This window comes from Mastomys coucha, unplaced genomic scaffold, assembly GCF_008632895.1.
Source record: "Mastomys coucha isolate ucsf_1 unplaced genomic scaffold, UCSF_Mcou_1 pScaffold8, whole genome shotgun sequence".
NCBI lineage: Eukaryota > Metazoa > Chordata > Mammalia > Rodentia > Muridae > Mastomys > Mastomys coucha.
In genome coordinates, this window is record NW_022196914.1 from 70156180 (window position 1) to 70178382 (window position 22203).

Sequence of the window (22203 nt, forward strand, 5' to 3'; positions counted from 1 at the left end):
ATTGATGTCTCACTAGAAACGGTTTTTGTTTTGTTTTGTTTTGTTTTGTTTTGTCTTTTTTGAGAAAGTCTATCTGGGTTCTAATGACTACTCCATTGAAAACTGTATATATGGCTTTTTTTTTTGTCCCTCAACTTTAAAACCTGTACTGAACTCAGTGCATGTCATTTCTTCTAGGTTCATTTATCTCACTTAGTACAGGAGTTTGTTGTTCTGTGTTATAGTACTGGAGGTTAAACACAGGGCCTAATGTGTGTCAGTCATTTGACTTTATCATTGATCTATGCTAGCCCCAGTAAAGGATAGAGACATATACATATACAGGATATGTCCTTTGGGAATTTGGTAGAACATGATTTAGTCATATTCATCCTCTCTCCTCCAAGTTTTCTCTTATTCATTCCTTTTTTCTTTCCCACCTAACTTTACATCTCTCTGAATCTAGATCAATATGTTTTACCCAAATATTTTTGGATAATGTGGCCTTCCACTGAAGCATTGTGCATTTCTCAGGGGCTACACTTTTTGAGACAACTGACTCTCCCTCTCCCAACAGCTAACCACTCATAATTACTATTCCTCAACTAAGAGGGAGACTTTGTCCATTCCCCACTCCATTCTGGGGTTTGGTTGGTCTTGCATAAGTATTGTATATGATGTCACAATAACTGTGAATTCATATTGAAGCTACCCTGTTGTGTCCAGAAGATATTATGTTGTAGTCATCTACTACTGCTGGCTCTTGTCTTTCCTCCTATTCCCTTCTACAGTGGTTCTTAAACCTTTGGAAGAGGACAACAGGACATATGTTCCACTTAGAGTTGGGAATTCTGGAGTCTCGTATTGTCTACACCTAGGCCAGTGGTGCATCTCAGGGTCATTCACCATCTATTGCAAATAGCACACCCTAAGATGAAGGATGAGAGATATTATTAATCTATCAGTATAATGATGCATCATAAGGAGTTAATATTTTATTCACTTAGCATCATAATATTAATAGGTTCTCTATTTGAGTCTATGACATGTCTGGCCATAGGTTGCTGATGTATCCAATAAAAATTCTTGAAAGAACACATGAAGTGCTGAGATATCTCAAAGTCCTAGACAATAAGACCATGTAGTAAATGTTTTCAACTAACTGTCAATCTTGACCATAAGGAACAAACAGGGTAGTGTCATTGGTAGCATCAAGAATGCAGGCCAGGCAGTAGTGGCCTTTAATCCCAGCACTTGGGAGGCAGAGGCAGGCAGATTTCTGAGTTCAAGGCCAGCCTGGTCTACAGAGTGAATTCCAGGACAGCCAGTGCTACACAGAGAAACCTGTGTCGAACAAACAAACAAACAAAACAAAACAAAACAAAACAAAAGAATGCTTCATAAGACTGAGGTTTTTGGCAAAACTTTCAGATAAAAGCTATATCCTGAAAAATGAATGTCAGTTGTCTTAGAAAAGGAGAGGTGGATAATCAAGAGAGCAATTCAGGAAGCAATAGCCAGAGACGGGTGGTAATTCAATGTGAGTTGATTGTAAAGTACCTGCTGGTCCAAGTTGTACCATGGGATGAAAAGATGGCTGCTTGCAATTGAGAGATGTTCAAGACCTTCAGTCTAGCCAAGAAGTTTTTACTTTATTCTGAAGCAAAGTGAGCTGATGAAGGGTTGCTACTAATGAATGTTGTAGTCAGTATTATTTGCATTCTAAAATCTTTATCTAGATATGTGTGCTAGATAAAGACTGGAAAATGGATTCAAGAAACTACTGTTAAGGTCATTATGTGGTCACAGCAAAAGATGAAGAAATGATTGAATAGGAATAATGTGAGAAGGAAAAAAAACCCATGTTCAGGTTCAGGTGGATCATGATATCAGACAGTGGCAGTTGTTCAACTGAACTCAAATATTTACTGGATTACTCTAAATTTGTTCTTTTCTAAACAGGAATTATATGATCAGAGCTACTTTGGAGAATGACCTATTTTTTTTTTAAATGAAATTAAGTTTAGAAAGACTTTTGCCTTGTAGATTGTCAAAAGTCAAGAAAAACAAGAATGTGAACAGTTATGAGTTTGTTTGTTTGCTTGCTTGTAGTGCTAGGGCTGAAACTCAGCGTGTTTGTTATACCATGCAAACATGCTACTACTACATCTCTAGTTCAGTGTTGTAATTTTTAGTAGCAAGAATCGGTTATAATATCTTCCTGTCATTACTGAAATCAGGCTAACTGCTCTGCTGAGATACCAGTGTGCCAATGCTCCCACCAACGTAACTCTCTCCCTCTATTCACAGTTTTGATGTGGACAATGGCACATCAGCGGGACGGAGTCCCTTGGATCCCATGACCAGCCCAGGGTCTGGGCTAATTCTCCAAGCAAACTTTGTCCACAGTCAACGCCGGGAGTCCTTCCTGTATCGATCTGACAGCGATTATGACCTCTCTCCAAAGTCTATGTCCAGGAACTCCTCGATTGCCAGTGATATGTGAGTATAAGAGTGGGCAGAAAAGGCAGAAAAACCTAGAAAAACCTGAGCAGATTCATCTCTGGAGTAGATGATGTCATAAATGATGATTTCATCCAACTGCATCCTCCTTTGATGCAGAAAGTGAATACACTCCTCAAAGCTGAAGAGGAATAGTAGATTTAACTTGAATGCACTGTTACTTTGATGAAGGGGAATAACATTTTCTTAGAAAATATATTGTTTGGGAAAAGTAAAATTAAACATTTAATGGAAAATTACCCATAAGACATCAGTTTATATTTATGTAAGACTCAAGCTTTAAATACTCAGCCACATGAATGTTTTCTAATATTTTTAAAAGCCTTAAACTTAGGTTGAAGACCCCTATTACATGAAGATGGACAGTGTATTGACTATATCTCAATTGATGTGTACAGTCATGAAACTGACAAGATCTTTTAGAGATTTTGTACAAATGGAACCAGGTTCTGAATATAAATCACTAGGTGCAATATACTCAAATTCACTTAAGACATGGAACAGATTAGAAAAGAATTCAAACTAACGGGGTTGTAGATAATACATGGATTATCAACTCATTTCCCCAGAACATTTAGTTTATATGCTTCCTATACATTTGTATTCATTTTGTGTTGAGGAAACTTCTGCACAAGTCCCTTTTCTTACATAATATGTGCACTGTCATATTTAGCAATGGATGCAATTAGCCTCCTCTCTCCTCTGGATAGGAGGCTCTCCTCTATCCCCCAGTGATAGAGTGCCTGCCTACCTAGCATAATATATGTGAGACTCATACAGTGGGGAAGGTCAATAAGCTGATCAAGCAAGAAAGCTAGAGAGATTGATAGAGGAGTAATCAGTCCAAGAATCCCCAAGGATAGTCAAAAAAAGCTGTCTAACAACTAAACATTCATCCTGCTATACTTAACATCTTGTGATACCTCGCAGAACCTACTTACAGTACGTCTTATAGGACCCTTGTGGGTCCAGTGTTATTCTTGGTACCCTAAAAGATCACCAAGGCAATAGACCAAGCAACAGCTTGGGGCTACGAATGGGCTTCTAGAAATAAAAATAGACTTTGTTCAGTTCATAGTCTTTAGTTCTCAGTTCCTACTTCTCGAATCAGTTGTAATACTGATGACCACTCTTCTTCCTAAATAACTTCCTGTTGCCAGGGGGTTGTTTTGTGTTATCCTCATCCCTCTTCTATAGGTTTGAAAATGTCCATGGGGTGTTTATTTATTCATTTAAACACAATGAGAATGTTTCTTGAACTCCTAGAATATTTTTTGAGCTCTGAATCTAAGGGGAAGGAAGGAATGATATTAAACTATTTGTAATAAAATGTAAGTACCACCTTAATGTTTTACAAGGTACTACACAAGCACAAAACATGGGCCAAAGGAAAGCTCTCTGCCCAAGCGAAATGAGGAGAGAGTAATGGGTTCAGGGAAGAGTTCTGTAAAATATGGAGACAGTGATACAATGCAGGCATGATGTTTGGCTGGTTGTGAGAAGCAGACAGTAAGAGAGGAGGAAGAATCAGACAAAGTCCATAAAAGCCGAGAGCCACTGAAGTCCTTTGGACTTTACCATGTTTCACTTTTATTATATTTTAATTATTATTCTATTTTGGAATGACTGTACAATGAAGATATAATAGCAAAGGGATTCACATCAAATATCATTATAGAAACACAATTGGCCACATGGGATGAAAGGTAGTGAAGTGCAGCAAAGAGATTGGTCCAGATGTAAGAGGCACAAGGCCTACAGAATGGTGGTGGTGGTGGTGGTGGTGTGTGTGCATGTGTATATGTGTGTGTGTAGCTTGTAGAGAAAGAGAAGCAAAAGGAGTGCAAACTTTTGACAATGACTAAGTAAACAGTCTACAGGACTAAAAGAGATAAGAAGAACCAATTACCTTCTGTAATCACTAGGTGCTTAGATGCCATTTGAGTGAAGCACCTTAGCCAGGTAATGTTAGAATCCCAATAGGTTGGGGAGTGAATTGAAAGCAGTTCACTAAGCCAGTGAATGTATATTTTTAGAAAATCGATGAGAGAGGGGAGTGAGAGAATTAAAGCTAACTAGGGAAGAAAAAAGTTTGAGAGGAAAAAAATTAAATTAATAATACTTGAGCTGAGTGAAGGCCCAGAAGCTAGAGACTAAAAATCAGGGGAAATGATAGTTACAGATATGCATAGTTACTGACATAAATGTGCTCAAGAAATAAGTTTCTGAAAAAAATGGTAAAGGCTAGGATTGTATTCATTTTTTAATTTATTTATTTACTTTATATATGAGTACACTGTTGTTCTCTTCAGACACATCAGAAGAGGGCATCAGATCCCATTACAGATGGTTGTGAGCCACCTTGTGATTGCTGGGAATTGAACTCAGAACCTCTGGAAAAGCAGTCAGTGCCCTTAACCACTAAGCTATCTCTCCAGACCCTGGAATTGTATTCTTTAGAGAAGACAAAAGAGAAACAAGTAAAAGAAGAAATGTAAAGATGGAGATGAATGAGAAAAGGGTTTAGAGAATTAGTGGATAATAATGGCTGCTTTTCCATCAAACAGGAAGCTTAGCCATTATCACCAGTGAGAGTAGGGTAGGCAGCTTGAGGATAAGGTGAAAGCACAAAATCATTGCACACCCAAGCCTGGTGGTACACTCCCATAATTTCAGTTACTCAGAGGTTGAGACAAGAGGATGCAGAATTCAAGGACTGTCTTAGCTATTGATGGACTCCAGGACCCTCCTGGGTAGGACAGCAAGACCCTACCTCAAAGGGAAAAGTATGAATAGGGCTGGAGATTTATCCCCCAGTGATAGAGTGCCTGCCTACCTAGCATAATATATATGAGACTCATACAGTGGGGAAGGTCAATAAGCTGATCAAGCAAAAAAGCTAGAGAGATTGATAGAGGACTAGTCAGTCCAAGAATCTCCATGGATAGTCAAAAAAAGCTGTCTAGTCCAAATAATAAAACAGAAAAAGCATCCCACGCAAGGACCACAGAGCATTGAGGAAGAGGGGCAGAAAGAATGTAAGAGCCAAAAGACAGAGAAATATGTGATAAAAAGACATCTAGACATGACATGATGCGCCCATTGTAATCATGGATTGCAGCTTTGATTATCTACAGAAGACCTACACAAGATAGGACCTGCCAGAATTTTACCATAGATTAGGAAGGGGCCCAGGAGGCTCTCACCTTTCTTAAGGGAACATGGTCAATTGACAAGCAAGACATGCTAATGAAACTCAATGGATCACACAAAATTAGACATGGAAATGTGAAGAAGACTTGTTGAGAAGAAAGGAGAGGAAGGAGTTGGGAATGAAAACAACTAAAATTTGTTATATGAATGAAAGAAAGAGTTGAGCAATTAAAAAATATTTAAAAAGAAAGGTCAGAGAACTTGTAGTGGGTAAGAGGGGGAAGTATTTTAACGGTTAAATGCTCTGTTCTCTAAAATTCTAGAAAAACAATTTTGTTATGCTAATATATAGGTCATGTGTCCCAAGCCCTCTATTCAAGTTAGGAAAGACTAAATATGCACCTCTGTTTTATGAAAAGTTGGTGGTATTTCACATTCTAAAAAAGCCTTTATTTCCAAAGCGCTATACAAGAATGACCTCATTTTACCCAGTACCAATTCAAGAGTTCCTTTATCTGCTGGGAGGACTCACATAGGAATGACAAATTGAATCAGATCATGATGCAATTCTGTATATTGTTGAAAATTAATGCCTTGACGTGCCCAGCTTTCTGAGTTCCTCTGCGTATTTTCCTAGGAGAAATGAGGCATTCTTTCACACTTGCTGAGAAACAAGATAAACAAAGTAATTGTGACTTCATGTTTAATTTAATACAGCATTTATCTTCCACACATACAGAACTCTGCTCTCCCTTTATTTGATGGCTTATGTGCCATGTATGGAAACCTCAGGTTCCTTTAACTAGTTCTCAGCAATGTGCAATGTCTATAGCTCTACTACACAACATTTACAGAGAATGATCTTATTAAAATCTACTTTGCTCACCTTGATTTTTCTATATATGTTGTTCTTACCTGGCATTTCAATTAAATCCTTTAGTGTCAAGAGTTTGTAACTCTTTTGTTTGAATGAAATGTTTTAGAAAAAACAAATTCTCTGTAAGTTTGGGTATAATTATTTAATTAATTAGGGATTGAGAAGAAAGAAATCATCACTCCCTGGCAAGATGCCACTGCCTGATCATCCATAAATGAGTATTAATAAGTAGCAGAGGTACACAAAGGAAAAATCCAGCAGGAGTGGTCATAACATACATCATGCATGCATATTGCACTTCACTTTTCTGAATATTTTTGCATCTGCTGTCTCATTTCATCCTTCACTTCTTTAAATGGAGATATTAATATGCTATTTTTGAATAGATGACCCAAAGTCTGAAAATATTCATCTTTTCAAAATACAATAAAAGTTTTGATCATCTCTAGAGAACATCACTTTGATGATACATTGTGGACAATATTTGTGAGTAAATAGACAAAGCCATTTGACAAACGGAATGGCTATGAAGCACTATAAAAATTTGGTGAAAAATAAACCATGACAAATCTTGTAGTGCATAAAAACAATAAAGCAGCCATGCATCTGACTCAGAAGATGTGTGCATTTCGATAGTATTAAAAAGTTCAGAATCTACAAACATTCACTCATAGAAGGTAGATGTTTCCAGAAACTTCTGCTGTGTTTATTAAACACAAATGTCACAGTGGTTAATTGCTAACATGCTTATCATGTGACCATAAACACCTTAGTTTAGATTCCAGCAACCTTGTAAAAGGTGGGTGTGGCAGCAGAGTACATCTGTAATCCCCAGGTTATTGAGATAGGAGGAGTCCCTGGAGGTCAATAGAATCCATTCTAGATTATCAGTGAGCTCCATATTCACTAAAAGACAGAGTCTATGGCTCCAAATAAGGCGAAGAAGTAATTGGGGAAAATGCTCTCAGTCACTTCTGGCCTCAACACACATGTGCACATGTGCACATGCCTCCCACACATGCCTGCCCACCCACAAGTACACAAACATAAGTGTAGACATACACACACAAGAAAAAATTAGAAACACATCAGTGTTAGTATGAGCATAGTAAAGATGTAAACATAGGAAAAGCAGATGTGAACCACACTTAGCAGTAAAATATTTGTATAACTGTAGACTCAGCCAGAGAAATGACAGCTGTCCTGGCTGTGACGTGAAGGGACATGAGGAGAATGGAATAATAAGGAGACAGAAGTTTGAAATTGTGAAGAGATACGATTGCAAAGATTAATGGGACAATAAGCAACGACAAGAGGTGCACTCATTATTTTTGTCATTGCTCTGGCAGAATACCCTCTGCCCCCGCAACAGCAGTTTAAGCAATGAGAACGTACTCTGGCTCACAGTTTTAAGTGTTCAGTTCATCATGGCAAGAGAGGCATGGCAGTGAGAGTGTCTCCAGTGGTAGTCGCAAGGGTGTGGGGAGCCCATTGGATTTTATCCTCTGCCACAAAGGAGAGATGGCATGACTGTTGGTACTCTACCGGCTTTCTCTTGTTAATTCAGTTCAGGACTTGAGGCTATGGCATGGTACAATCCACAATGAGGATGGGTCTTCCCATCTCAGTGAACTTCTCTGGAAAGATCCTCACAGACATGCCCAAAATATAGTCTCCTAAGGAATTCTACAGCTCATCAAACCTGACAACAAGAGTAACCACCACACAAGACAAGGAGCATTGAACTGTAAAACCCATCCACTGAATTTAAGCTATCTCTCAAACCAATTAGGTTAAAATCAATTCACCTTGATAACTGGACCACCTTTCCTATCCTCTGCTGAATAGCCCATGACATTCAGAATCCAGAGATGACTCAGAGAGCTCTTTGCTCATGTTTACATACTATACTCCTACATACAGAATATGCAGTAGGGGTTGAAGACACAGTGATGTGGGTGGATTCATTTTACAGCAAAAAGCCTTGGACATATTTGGCTTATTGTCTTGGTCCCTTTCAGATGGTTAAAACGTGTTGTTCTTGGGAACTTCCTTGCTTGTGGACATATCTTCTTACCCTTTTGTTCAGACTGTCACACCTTCTTTCACAGTTACCCAGTGTCTCACATCTCTAGAGCCCCTGGTGTTGGTTTTCTGTCACAGCCCTGCTGTGGTGGTTTGAATATGCTTGGCCCATAGACAGTAGTATTGGTAGGAGGTGTTGCCTTATGGGAGGAAGTGTGTTACTGTGGGGGTTGGCTTTGAAGCTCTGCTCAGTGGGGAAGAGTCCCTCGGCTCCCAACTTCCTTTAGATAAAGCTCTAGAACTCTCAGCTCTTCCAGTGCCGTGCCTACATGGATGCTGCCATACTTTCCACCAGGATGATAACAACGGACTGAACATCTGAACCTGTAAGCTAGCCCCAACTAAATGTTATCCTTCAAAAGAGTTGTCTTGGTCATGGTGTCTCTTTACAGAAATGGAAACCCTAACTAAGTCACCATCCTTCCTTTAGCTTGTGTCCAGTAAGTAGCTTAGAGTATTACCTCCAGAGCTAGGCTTAAGGAAGGCAGGAGAATACATTATCTATTCATGTTTTTACTCTGGGTTAAGTAATTCTTCCTTTGACTCTTTCTGAAATGTCTCAGAAAGAAAATTAAATCAAAGCAGACATGGTTCATTGGAAAGATCCTACTCCCCACTGAACTACAGAAAATTGTGTAACCTCTCATAGATAAATTTTAGATTTTAATACACTGTATAGTCAGGCTTCTCTAAAGGAACAGAAGAGATACCAGGAAAGTATATATGAAATGTATGAGAGGGGATTACAGGCTGTGGTCCAAGTAGTTCAGCAATGGCTATCTCACAGCAAAAAAGCCAAGAATCTGGTAGTTGTTCAGTTCAGGGAACTGGATGTCTCAGGAGTCCCAATCTGGTCCCATTGTCCCTGGGAAGTCCTAGAGAGCCGCTAGTCTTTAGAAGTCTAAGCTAGAATCCAGAAGAGGCAACAGGTCCTAATCCCAGTACATGAATGAATGTCTCAGCAGTGGGGTATATGAATACTCCAACAAAAATGTAAAAAAAAAACCAAACCAAAACAAAACAAAACAAAAAACCCACAAAAAACAAGAAACCCTCACAGGTGATCCAGATTTATAGTATTTTATTCCATTCCAAATGATCCAATCAAGAAAATCCCTCACGTGGGCTGAGCTGCTTGGGTTTTTAGTTGATTGCAGATATAGTGAACTTGACACCAGATTAGCATCACATGTACTCATAAATATTTTAAAATCATCTGGTTTGCCCATTGAGAGCCATCTTGCATCAACTTAAGTAGCACATTATCAAAGCCTAACCACCCTTCCCCAATTCCAGCTAAGGATGTTAGATTACTGGGACCAGGGCAGTGATCCCCAGAGGGAAATCACACAAGTGGGAGGAATGCTTTAATTTCTCAAAGAAAACAAAATATTTGTCAGTCACCTGTAACACTAATAGCTTTTTATTTTTCTGCTTTCATCTTTAGATCATAGCAGCCCTTTGAGTCCTCAGGTCTTTACAAAACTGGGTTTTCGGTGGCTGATGGATAAAAAGCAACTGCTAATAAAAGTTCCCATAGAGTGGGAGATGTGAGAGGCAGTCACCAATCTCTTTTTGCGGCAAGAAGTTGTATAGTGCTAATGGATACTGAGTTGTTACGGGGAAACCTTATGAAATTGTTTGGCCCTAACTACTTAGTAATTGGAACTACTGGTGATTTCTTTGGGCAAAGGGGGTCTTGTAAATAAAATTGAGACAACAGAAGCACCATGAACTAAGTTTGAAAAACTCTGTATAAACTTATTTATTTTATTTATATCCTGAAGATTGAAACAAGACCAGCCAAGTGAGAAGCAAATGGGGGAGGGAATCAGAGACATCGGGTTCAGCGATGTCATCTTTTTAACAAGCTCAGGAATAGACAATGTGCCATGTTCCTGAATCTGTGAGGACACCGGGTTTTCCAAATCCTTTATTATCATCCAAGGTCACACAGTCGTGGTTATAGTCTAGGTGGCCCATTCTTCTGTTTCTGTAGCTGGCCACTGGTATTATTGTTGCTGTACAATGTTAGTGCAGTTTGACACAGATGTTTACCATTTCAAGAAGCCCAATGGCCAGGTATGCAGAGGACATTGGCTACCGGGCTAGCTTTTTCCACCTTATGTCTTTCTATCTTGTAAGTCTTCTGCTTTATTCAATAACTGAGTTATTTTATTACAGACTCACAAAAGTTCTATTAATGGCAAAACACAAACTAAGCTTGACCTTTTAGTCACCAAACTAAGCAATTTAATATATTTGCTACCATATATTTTATATTTTTAACTTAAATACAAACTCAATGTTTTAATTACCTTTAACAAGGTCAGAATAAAAGTCAAGGAGTAGGTATTAACACAGTGAGATGTCATGATGGCTGATTTTATTGCATTGTGCTGCAAGTTTTCAAATTAACAAACTGTTTGAGGCATGTATACTACTATCCCAGTTTTCATTGCCAAAGTGGAGACATTTCCCAAAATCTTAGAAGACATAAGAAGAGAAATATTTGTCTTAAATCAGAGAGAAAACTGCATTTTGATAAACTATTTTATGAATTTCTTATTTCTATCCCATCCCCAGGAGAATTTGTCTGAACATTTAATGTACAAGTCTCTCTCTTTCTCTTCCTCTCTCTCTCTCCTTCCTTCTCTCTTTTCTTCTTCTTCTTCTTCTTCTTCTTCTTCTTCTTCTTCTTCTTCTTCTTCTTCTTCTTCTTCTTCTTCTTCTTCTTCTTCTAATTCTTCTTCTTCTTCTTCTTCTTCTTCTTCTTCTTCTTCCTCTCCTTTTCTTTCTTTCTTCCTTCCTTCCTTCCTTCCTTCCTTTCTTTCTTTCTTTCTTTCTTTCTTTCTCTTATCTATTGATTGGTTGATCTGTGTAACCTAGGCTGGCCTTGAATTCACAGTCATCATCCTGCCTCAGTGTCCCCAGTTCTGGGATTACAACATGCACTGCCCAATTCAGATTACAATTGTCTTTATTTTATTGTTTTGTATGAATGTGTGAGCTTATGTGTAAGTTTGATGTATGTGCACATATATGTACAGGTCCTATGTGCATGGGCAGAGACCAGGCAGCCTCTGGTCCTGCCCCATCACTCTCTGCATTATTTCCCTAGACAATATGTCTCCGGCATCCAAAGCTAGACTGTTGACTGGCAACCCTAATGATCCGTTGTCCCCCACTCACCACAGTGCTGAATTTATAGGCAGGCAAGTAGCTGTACCTACCTTTATTTAAATGTGGGTGCCAGGATCCAAATGCAGGCCCACATTTTTGCACAGAAAGTAGTCATATCCACTAAGCCAACTCTCTCTTTTTTTTCCTGATCTTCATATGCACTATTTTCCTTAAAACTTTTAATGGTAAAAAAATGATAACTGAGAAAAACAGTCACCTTAGATGCCTAGGTTACACAAATGTAAAGGAAACAGTGTAGTAATGAATTATTTTTGTAGGTGAAAATAAAATAAAATGAAATAAAATAATTCATATGACACTGGATATTGAGCAAGTCTTTGAAAAAAATTAAACATTTGATTGAATAATAATACTACTACCTCACTGTGTATGAAATGTAACACCTACTTTTTTTAAATGTGGAGTAAAAGCTGTTGAATAATGTAACTGATTATCTGAAACTCCTGTAAGCCATTAGAATCCTTCTAGAAAGCAAGCTAGAATTATCTTAAGGAAGAGCTGGCTCATTTATCAGCATACTCTTAAAGAAACAGGGCCTCTGAGAGCAATATGTAAATTCTCAGCGAACTAAAGACAGGAAAATATATATACCACCTTCAAGGGAAAAAGCCAACCCATTAGTCTGGATGGTGCTTTCGTATATCAGGGCCCTACAGAGAAAAGCCAGAACCCAAACAATGGGCTCTTCCTGCCCCCTTCAACTTGCAAAGAATTTATGCTTTGAACAAGCTGTGTACCTCAGACTGATGGCTTTCACGTTGTTCTCCAGTCTCTACTCACTCTCCCCTAGGTGTTGAAGAGGACAGAGATGAGAACCATGCAACAGTGTATCACAAAATGGAAACCTTCTGAATGTTATATTTTGGTGGCTAGTTGTTAGGATGAGGTAGATGGTGGCAGGCTTGGAGAAGGAGAGGAGTTGGTTTTCCTAGGAGCCCCCCTGGTGTATGCTTCTCAGCACATTCTGAGGGAAGGACTGTAAAACTGGCTGGTGTGTTTGAATGAGGCTTACTCTGTTACTCGCTGAGCAGTATGAACAGCAGCTATGCCATTCAGGGTGTCATTTTGAAGGCAACATAGATCTGTGAAAACAAGACAAAAAAATGCCACTTTTGTCTTTATTTTTTAAAATCCTACTCAGGAAAGGAGAGAGGCAGCTGATATTGACACACCAGCATAAGTACCTGCTCTGTTACATATCCATCACTTGAAATATGTATTTTGCTTGTCAGTCTTGGCTCCTTTGCAAATCGTTCTCAGTTTCTCCCCGATACCATTCTCTGAGCCATGTAAGGAGACACTGCTTCAATAGGAGGAGAGTTCCTTGGTCCTGTGAAGGCTAGACAGATGCCCCACACACGGAACATTTCCATGACTGTGGACGTTTCCATTGGGCAGCATTATTGTGGAGAATCTGGTATTTACTTCTGAGGGGCTTATGATAGTCCCAATTCATTTGACCAACCAGGAAACAATATGGTCAAAACAATGCAGTGGGTTGTTTGTTCGCTCGCTCGCTTGCTTGCTTATCGAACGTAGGCTCCTATTCAGCTACATAGCACATCTCCATGTCTTGGGATTTCAAGGCCCATTGCAATGTCAAAAAAGCATCAGAGAAACCAACATAGGTCTCTGACTGCTTATTTTGCCACCAAAATGATATTAACAAAGCAATTCTGACTAAAATAGTCAGTTTAATTTTTAGATATGAGAATCTCTCTCACAACACATACAAAAGCATAATCTCAGGAAAAAGATGAGTTAACCAAAGGAATATGAAACTTTTCAACACTTCTCCACAGTCTATATTTACTGCTACTTTGACAGGGACCAATGAACACACCCTGCCTGATGAACTCTAGGTTCCAGGCTAGCTTCAGGAAACTAATGATCTCTGCCATTTGCCAAGGGTGTAACCGGCTCTGAACTCAGGTTCTCGGATCCTGGTTCCTTGTCTTGGAGTGGGAATATGAGAGTACCCATTCATGCAGAGTCTTAAGAATTAGACCCTGTCTGTCCTTCACTTTGGGCACATAGCATACTTAGAAAAAGTCTTCTCTATTTGGTTAAGCCTTTCCTTTGAACCTAACAAGCCCATCCCACTGCAGGCAGACCTTTAAGGAGATTGCCCTCACTAGCCGTAAATCTCCCACACAGACGAGCATTCTGGAGAAACCCCAAGAAAACAGGGCCAATGACGTTAAGAATAAACGGAAGGCCTGTCAAGTAACGTACACTGTGAAAGAAGAGCCTGTTCCTAGAACACAGAGTGAGGGCACTTGTGTAGCTTCTTTCCCTCTGGGTACTCAGCCCTTTGCCTCCTGTCAAGAACATCAAACTCAGCCTTGTACTCACAGCCCCCTGTGGCCAACTGTGACATCAGCAACCCCCTGGGAATTTTCCTCTGCCATATCAGTCTTTATTAAGCAAAATAGTATGATGTGCTTTGTGTTCCTGTCTGCAAACATTTACTAAGTTCCTTTGAAACATGAACCTTTTGTTCTTAAATGTGAGAGTGGATTATTTTTGCACCAGCATAGAGCTTATTTGGTATCATGTATTTTTCCCTTAATGAAGCCTAAATTTCTTTCTCTACAACACACATTCAGTGTTAGACCACAGAGTGTTTGCTTATATCGAGTAATTAAATTCTCAGTTTTATGTCTTATCATCAATGCAGATTACTTTTTAAAGATTTATTTCATGTGAGTATGCTGTAGCTGTCTTCACACATACCAGAAGAGGGCATCAGATCCCGAAACATGTTTGTGAGCCACCATGTTGCTGCTGGAAATTGATCTTAGATCTCTGGAAGAGCAGTCAGTGCTCTTAACCACTGAGCCATCTCTCCAGCCTTCAATGCACATTCTTTTTTTTTTAAAGATTTATTTTATTTCATTTTTGTGTGTATGAGTACACTGTAGCTGTCCAGATGACTGTGAGCCATCATGTGTGGCTGCTGTTGATCTCAGGACCTCTGCTGGCCCCGCTCGCTCCAGCCCGCTCAATCCGGCGTAATTTTCTGCAGCTGTCTTCAGACGCACCAGAAGAGGGAATCCGATCTCATTATGGGTGGTTATGAGCCACCATGTGGTTGCTGGGATCCAAACTCAGGACCTTAGGAAGAGCAATCAGTGCTCTTACCCGCTGAGCCATCTCGCCAGCCCCCTCAATGCACATTCTTAATGAAGATCTGATGAAGATCTGAGCATACGTGAAGCAAAAACTAAGGATTTATACTCTGGAGTTTATGTGTTTACTTATTGATTTTTGAGGTGTGTGTGTGTGTGTGTGTGTACATATGTTCATGTGTGTGCAGGTACATGTATGTGGACATGAAGGACACACATGTGGAGACCTGAGGATAACCTTAGGTATTTTTCCTTAGTCATCATCCACATTTGGTTTCAAAACAGGGCTCTTCACTGGTCTAGAGCTCACCAACTATAGCAGGGTGGGTGGCCTCACAGGGAGCTCTAGGGATCCATCATTTCCAATGCTGTGATTACAAGAATAAACCACCATGCCTGGATTTTTTTTTCTTTTAATATGGATTCTAGGAATCAAGTTGAAGCCCTCAGCTTTGTGAGGCAAGCTTTGCTGGTTGATCCATCTCCCTAGCTTTATTTATTGAAACTGGGTCTTATGTCACCCAGGCTGGCTTTGAGTACTGTATAGTGAACTCTTGATCATCCTGCCTCTACTTTCCAAGTGCTAGACATGTGCCACTGTACATGTCTAAGGTTTGGTTTGGTTATGTTGGTTCAAAGATTAGGCTGTTAATTCATTTTTGTTGTTGTTATTGTTTTTTTGTTTTTCGAGGCAGGGTTTCTTTGTATAGCCCTGGCTGTCCTGGAACTCACTCTGTAGACCAGGCTGGCCTCTAACTCAGAAATCTGTCTTCCAAGTGCTGGGAATAAAGGTGTGTGCCACCACTGCCCAGCTCTTAATTCATTCTTAAATGTATTTTTTAGGCTGCAAATGAGAAGTTGTCTGTGTTTAAGCTATCCAATAATAGTTTGGTTTTGTTTTTGCTTTGTTTTATTTTTTGTTTTGTTGTTGTTGTTGTTGTTGTTGTTTGAGATAGGGTTTCTCTGTATAGCCCTGGCTGTCCTGGAATTCACTCTGTAGACCAGACTGGCCTCAAACGCAATAATAGTTTTAATATGAGGGTAAATTGTGTAAACATTAGACTGAGTTCATTAATGTCTCTATCACCTTGTCTCATTACTGCTTTTGTGATGAGGAAATCTAAAATCACTTTGGTAGTGATTTTCAAGTTTACTGTCCATATTGCTTGTTATAGTCAACCATCTGTGCCATAAATTTCATGAACTTATTCCCCATAAGGCTTTTTAAGCCCAACCCCATTTCCTGTCCCCTGTAACCAACACTTCACACTCTCTTCCTGTAAGTTCAGGGTTTCATTTTGTTTTATTTTATTTTTGTTAGAGTCCACATGCATGTGATATACAGTATTGATCTGCCTTGTTACACTAAGCATAGCCTACCTCAGGTTCATACCTCTTATAGCAAATGATTTTCTCTGACGGAGACACATGCTCTTTTGCCTTGAATATGAATAGGTGAGAGCTGCGCTCTTGGTTGACATGTGCACTTCTCCAGTGATGAGTGCTATCAAGCAGCTCCTCAAGCACCCGCTGGTTCTTGGTACATTTTACCTGACCAGTGCCCCAGCTTCTTTATAACGTAGTTATTTGAATTCTTATGCTTGTGCTGTTTATTAATTATTAAACAATTAACCAGAAGTAAAGTTTAAATTATAGAATAGCAAGTATCTTCTAAAGTCACAACATTTTCTGAAGTTAGATGATAAAAATATATGGGTGTATAGATATCGTGGAGGAGGGGAGTGCTGGGATGGGACCCGGGGCCTCCTCACACTGGCTAAACAATTGCTGTGTCCTTGAGCTGTATCATCAGCCCGCACATGGGATTCCTTAATTATATGAAGTCATATGTGATATTTACAAGTCCAGTGTCTCATAAAAAGCTTCCCTGTGGACTAGTCAATTTTCTTTACAGACATAGGATTTTGTGTGTTTCTTGGAACTCCCTTTCCTCAACCAAAATAGATATTAGCTAGGAGAAACTCACTCTGAAATTCTTTGCACAGTGAGTCATTTGACAAATATTAATTATTGCTGTACATTGATGATGATTATTTATAATTATTATCATGATTTAATTGTATATTCTATTTATAAAAGTATTTTAGTGAAATGTGTGGGTGTTTATTTGTGTGTGCATGTGTGCATGTGAGTATGTAGGTATGGGTGTGTGGGTGTGTGGTGTGTGTACATATTTGGTACTAGAGATTGAGCATTGAACTTCATGTAAACTAATGAAGTATATGTCAGACCTTCAAATACATTTGTTTGTGAGGCAGGATCTTGCTAAGTTACCTATGCTGTCCTTCAACTCACTCTGTACTGCCACAAGGCACTAAGTTTTTGCTCCTTCTACCTCAGCTTCCTGAATAGCAGGGATTGTAGACATGTACCATCAGGTTTGAACTCTTACTTTAAAAAATAACAGGTATCTGGGCTTGGTGAAACATGGCTTTTATCTCAGCATCCAGTAGCCAGAGGCAGGTGTATCTCTGTAAGTTCAAGGCTAGCCTGAGCTACATAGCAAGTTCCAGCCTTGCCATCATTGCATGCTGTGTTTATAAAAAAAAGAAAAAAGAAAGAAAGAAAGAAAGAGAGAGAGAAAAAAGAAAGAAAGAAAGAAAAGAAAGAGGGAGGGAGGGGAAGAAGGAAGCAAAATGAAAAGAAAAGAAACATCATAATGGCCTCCATCACTGAAACTAGCAAGGACCAATGTCTCTGGAGTTCCAGTCTTGAAGATTCCTGAGGGAATCGTATTTGCAGGAGGTGAATCTGGCTGAACGTAGTCTTTTAGATGGCCCTTCTCTGTATTTAAGTGCTGTACATAAGAAGGTTTGCTTTTGAGTCTCTCAGTCTCTTGTCTATATTTCAGGCTCTTCAGTTTAGAAATAGTGAGAGTGGAAAATACTGTGGTAAGGACCCCAGAGGTGAGGGTGAGGTGGCCAGGTGGGGAGGACAGGGGGCACACACAACTGAGCCTGTCCTGCATATCCCCAGTAGAACTGGCTTAGGAGCCAGCAAGTCCTTCTCTTTGGAGATTGAGAGGTGGGACTCCCTGTGGCCACAGGCATGGCTTTTACTTCTCTCTGGTGACCAGGGTAGGGGAACAGGGTAGGGCACCTCCTTCCACATCAGAAGACTCAAGACCAATGTGACACTAACATCCACACTGACCTGTAGTGGCTTATTCTGTCTGTTCTGGAAGTTTCTGTATGCGTTTCTTTCTGTCCTATTCCCTAGGTACCAATCTGCTTGCCACAAAGGTGGTCATCATCATTAGCCCACTGTAAATATCATCTCTCTGCTCCTTGTACCGCAAGCTTTATAGGTGCCAGTTTGGGGACATGGATCCTTTTCGCTTGCTCAGTAATAAGCTGACAGTTCAAATGAACTCTTCTCAGTGAAGGTTATGTCAAGGAAACATAAGTGTAAAATAACTACATTCACTTAATTAAAAAAATAGTCTTTTCTGAAGTGGGTATGGCAATGCTCATTAGAAATTCCAGTACTAACAGACCCACGGTGGGAACATTACAGATTCAACATCAGCACCAAGCAAACTCTATCTTTCAAGATAAGTAAAATGAAATGGTCAGAATAAATAAAGTAGGTTGTGACTGGCTTGATTAAGAAATAAACACTGAGATTTAAGACATCCTCGCTTCAACTTATCGATGCTGGGAAATATTGCAAAGAGTCCCAGTTCCCAGCTTTTCCCACTTTCTTCCAAGAAGAATGCTGCATGACTTCTTGCATTTCCCTGCTTCTCCAAGACATATCACACTGACACCTTGCTCTTGTATCCCTAGTCTACTGGAGCTGACGTTACCCTAGCAACAGCACCCACAGGGTAACATTCCCGTGTAAGTACAGTGGCTGGAACACAAGTCAGTTGAAAAGTTTCGTAGGGTTTTTTATTAGTGGATGATGCACTCCTATGTTATGTACAACTCCTGGCCTATCCAAGGCTTACACATGACCGTACAGATCACTTGATGCTAATCACCTACAAATGTTAGATAGCCCAGGGTACTCTCACAGAAGCCAGTTCTGTAGCTGGTTCTTTGCACAGCATTCCTGGCTAACATCTACAATGGGAAGTCTAGAGGACGGTGCAGGCCCAGAGCTGAGAACCCTTTTCTACTTATAGCACATCCTTTGTGCCTCAAAAGCAACATTGACACTGGTTGGTAACCAAGGAGACCCTCTTTTGTCCAGGGAAGATGGACAATAGTTAACATCCCTGAAGACATGCTTTCAACCCAGAGGCTGGGAAGGACATTTCTGAAGATGAAGATGGAATTACTGTAATTCCCAATGGGATTTTTTCTTGCAATGGAATGTACCATTTAGTATTGATCAAAAGTGGTCAGAGAACTATGGGCAACATCTAACACTGTCTCTGGTTTGTTTTTCAGACATGGAGATGACTTGATTGTGACTCCATTTGCTCAGGTAAGCAGACCTCGAATGTGAAAGCTTCTCAAAGATTCACACATTTGATGTGGAAATTTTATTCTGATTCTCAATATGACTTTATTTCATACACCTGGGTAGATGCAAATTGTTTGGCTCATTCAAATCATTAAAAGGCATTGCTGGAGAATGCAACTTTAGCCCTACATATGTGCTTTGTGTAAGGTTCTTAGACCCAAGGAGTGTCTGTACTTCAAATAACAAGTTATCTAAGGGAGATAGTACGTACTCAGCAGGCCCCTATTTCCATAAACTTGAATTAGCACCAGAAGGAGACTATATCATGGATTAAATTACATCTAGTATAATTAGTACATGATCTGTGTTTGAAATTCAATAATCCCGTTCAACCTGATACTTTATTTACTCCTTTTTTTACATGTGTTATTTGTACAAAGATTTAACTGAGCAACACATTTGTGTGCTGCATGCGTAAGAGGAGAAACTATTTCATCTCCGTGGCATAGATGTGAGATGATAAAATGACCTAAAGTGTTTCAGAATGTGTACAGAATGGTTAAGGACCAAATGTTCTATTGAGTGAAATGGGACCTTGAACATCTTGGGTAGGTCTACGTATCAGAACAGAGCCTACAGAATGCATCTGTTACTCAAATGTCCAAGTCATAACCAGACTTAGGCACTACCTAACATCTAAGCTCTTCTTTACTCTTAAGTTTTGAACTTTTGAACTTTTAAAAAAGTTCTCTGAGGCATGCTGGCCCACAGGGGGGAAAATGTGTCAGCTTTAATTAGTTTGTACGTTTTATCTTAGAATGATTCTGCTCTGGGCTCAGATCTTTCAGTGTGTTTTCTTAGGCATGAAGGAATCCCCCTTAACAGTCCCTCATGTCCACTGCTCAATCTCTTCCCTTTGAACATAGCAACAATTTAGTCCTTAGGGATGATGAACAGAAATAAGTTAAAGCTGTTCTGGGGAGCCGGCTCTGCAGTCAGCTGCTTACTTTCCACGGTCCCACTGGTTTTGACTGCCTTCTAAAACCTAAGCCTGGTAACAAACATTCAAACCCTACAAACCAACATCCTTATCCCCTTTGGGTGCAGGAGATATGACTGCTCTGAAAGCAGGAACAACTGTGTGTTATTTTGCTTGTTCCAAACTAACTATGACACCTCGACAGTTTTGGAGGGGGATGCAGTGGTTATTGTTAATACAACAGGGAATTAGTGTTCCATTAGTGATAGGTCATCAGCAATATATTTTTAAGCTACTGTATAAGCTTTTAAGTTCCTTTTAAGCTTCCCTTTCCACCTCAATAGCAGTGATCTTGTGGCCAAGTTCATTTACTACGTGGGGCAATGGGGAAAGTTCATTGTGTCCTTTCACTTGCTTTTCATTCCACTTTTATAAAACAAACAAACAAATCAACAACCAAAATATAGCTTGTGTGTCATCAGGATGAATTACAGCTAGCAAACATCTACATAGCTCCTTTCTTACTTGGCCAAGTCATTATGAGATCACCCAGAACTTTCTGACATAGAGAATCAATCACTTCAGGTGTTTTAATAAAAGTATAACTGAAAAAAAGAGGTCTGATTTTCAACAGAGGGAACTTTTTTATCCTGTAAATAATTCTCCACTAATTGTTTTTTTTTTCCTGAAGCGACACCAGAGTCTTTGACCTCACAAGGACACACCATCTCTTCCCCGCCCTGTATGTCACAGCCTGTGTTGTACTGCCACCCAGTGGCATCTGCTGTGCATGGTCTGGAAAAAAAAACCTAAAAAACATTTTATTTGTTCACTTTAACTCTTTAATGAAGGTAGCATTTTTTTTTCTGCCAATATCAGTGAATCCTATTGGCTAAGAAATGTTTGAAAGCACCAGAAGAACCTGAGAATTGTGTGTGTGGCTATTCCCATGTTGTGGTCTAGTCCATGAACAATATTTTCCTCTAGTGTTAGCACTGCTTATTGTCAAGATTTAGAATTTTTCATCATTCTTTTGTTTGTTACCTTAAGCAATTATGCACTTACTGGAGGTGGCCGAAGAGAAAGCAATGACTTTAATTTTTAAGTCTAAGCCATCTGGTAGAAACTGTAGGGACCCTTTGATGATAAGCTTTAGAGAGGCAAGAGAAGTGTAAGTGCTACAGAGCTTCGAATGCTGGCCTCTGAGTCCATGGCTGCCCTGGGACATGAGAGAATCTAGGAACTTGACCCTTCACCCAGGGGCTTTGGTAAACCCTTTTCCTCTTTTTCTCTTCTTCTCTCAAGGCTTACTTCCCTCCAGTGTCCTGAGTGACAAGAGTGTTTAAGAGAAGAACTTAGTGACATTTCCATGAAGAATATCAGTTAGTCACCTAGGCCCAGGGCAACATCATGTGTGACAGATTCATCCAGGAAACTTCTATTTAGGTTTCTGCCAGGATCATATAGCTTACAGAGTAGAAGATATTGTTAACTTTTAAATAGAAAAAAAAATCATCTTTGTCCCATCACAAACCAAAGCAGTGTTCCAGTACTCACATCCATGTGTCTTCAATGTCATTTACTACAGAATATACAATTGTGTATGCAAAAATATAGGCTAAAAGTCAGCAGGACAAAGGCAGGCAGCCAGAGCCTGGGGGAGGGTTGCTTTCCTCAGTTTCATTTTGAAATGTGTCATACTATATATGTAGCAAATATCAGAAGCAGAAATAATAATGGTAAAACAAAGTCCAGAAATGAAAGAATGTCAATGCTTCAAATACTGCTTAAAGTGCCTCCTCAAACCACTTGTCTGTCTGTCTCATTCCATTATCTGT

General features: G+C 39.6%; 1 protein-coding gene across 9 annotated transcripts in view; it reads left to right on the forward strand.

The window, feature by feature from the left end:
• The window catches only part of Pde4d (phosphodiesterase 4D), a 1511116-nt gene that overhangs the window by 1306853 nt on the left and 182060 nt on the right, over positions 1 to 22203 (forward strand). For all 9 annotated transcript variants that reach the window (XM_031359970.1, XM_031359969.1, XM_031359971.1 and 6 more), the window contains 2 exons: positions 2290 to 2481; positions 19371 to 19407. In XM_031359970.1, the coding sequence (XP_031215830.1) occupies positions 2290 to 2481; positions 19371 to 19407 (229 nt within the window). The remainder of the gene's footprint in view (positions 1 to 2289; positions 2482 to 19370; positions 19408 to 22203) is intronic.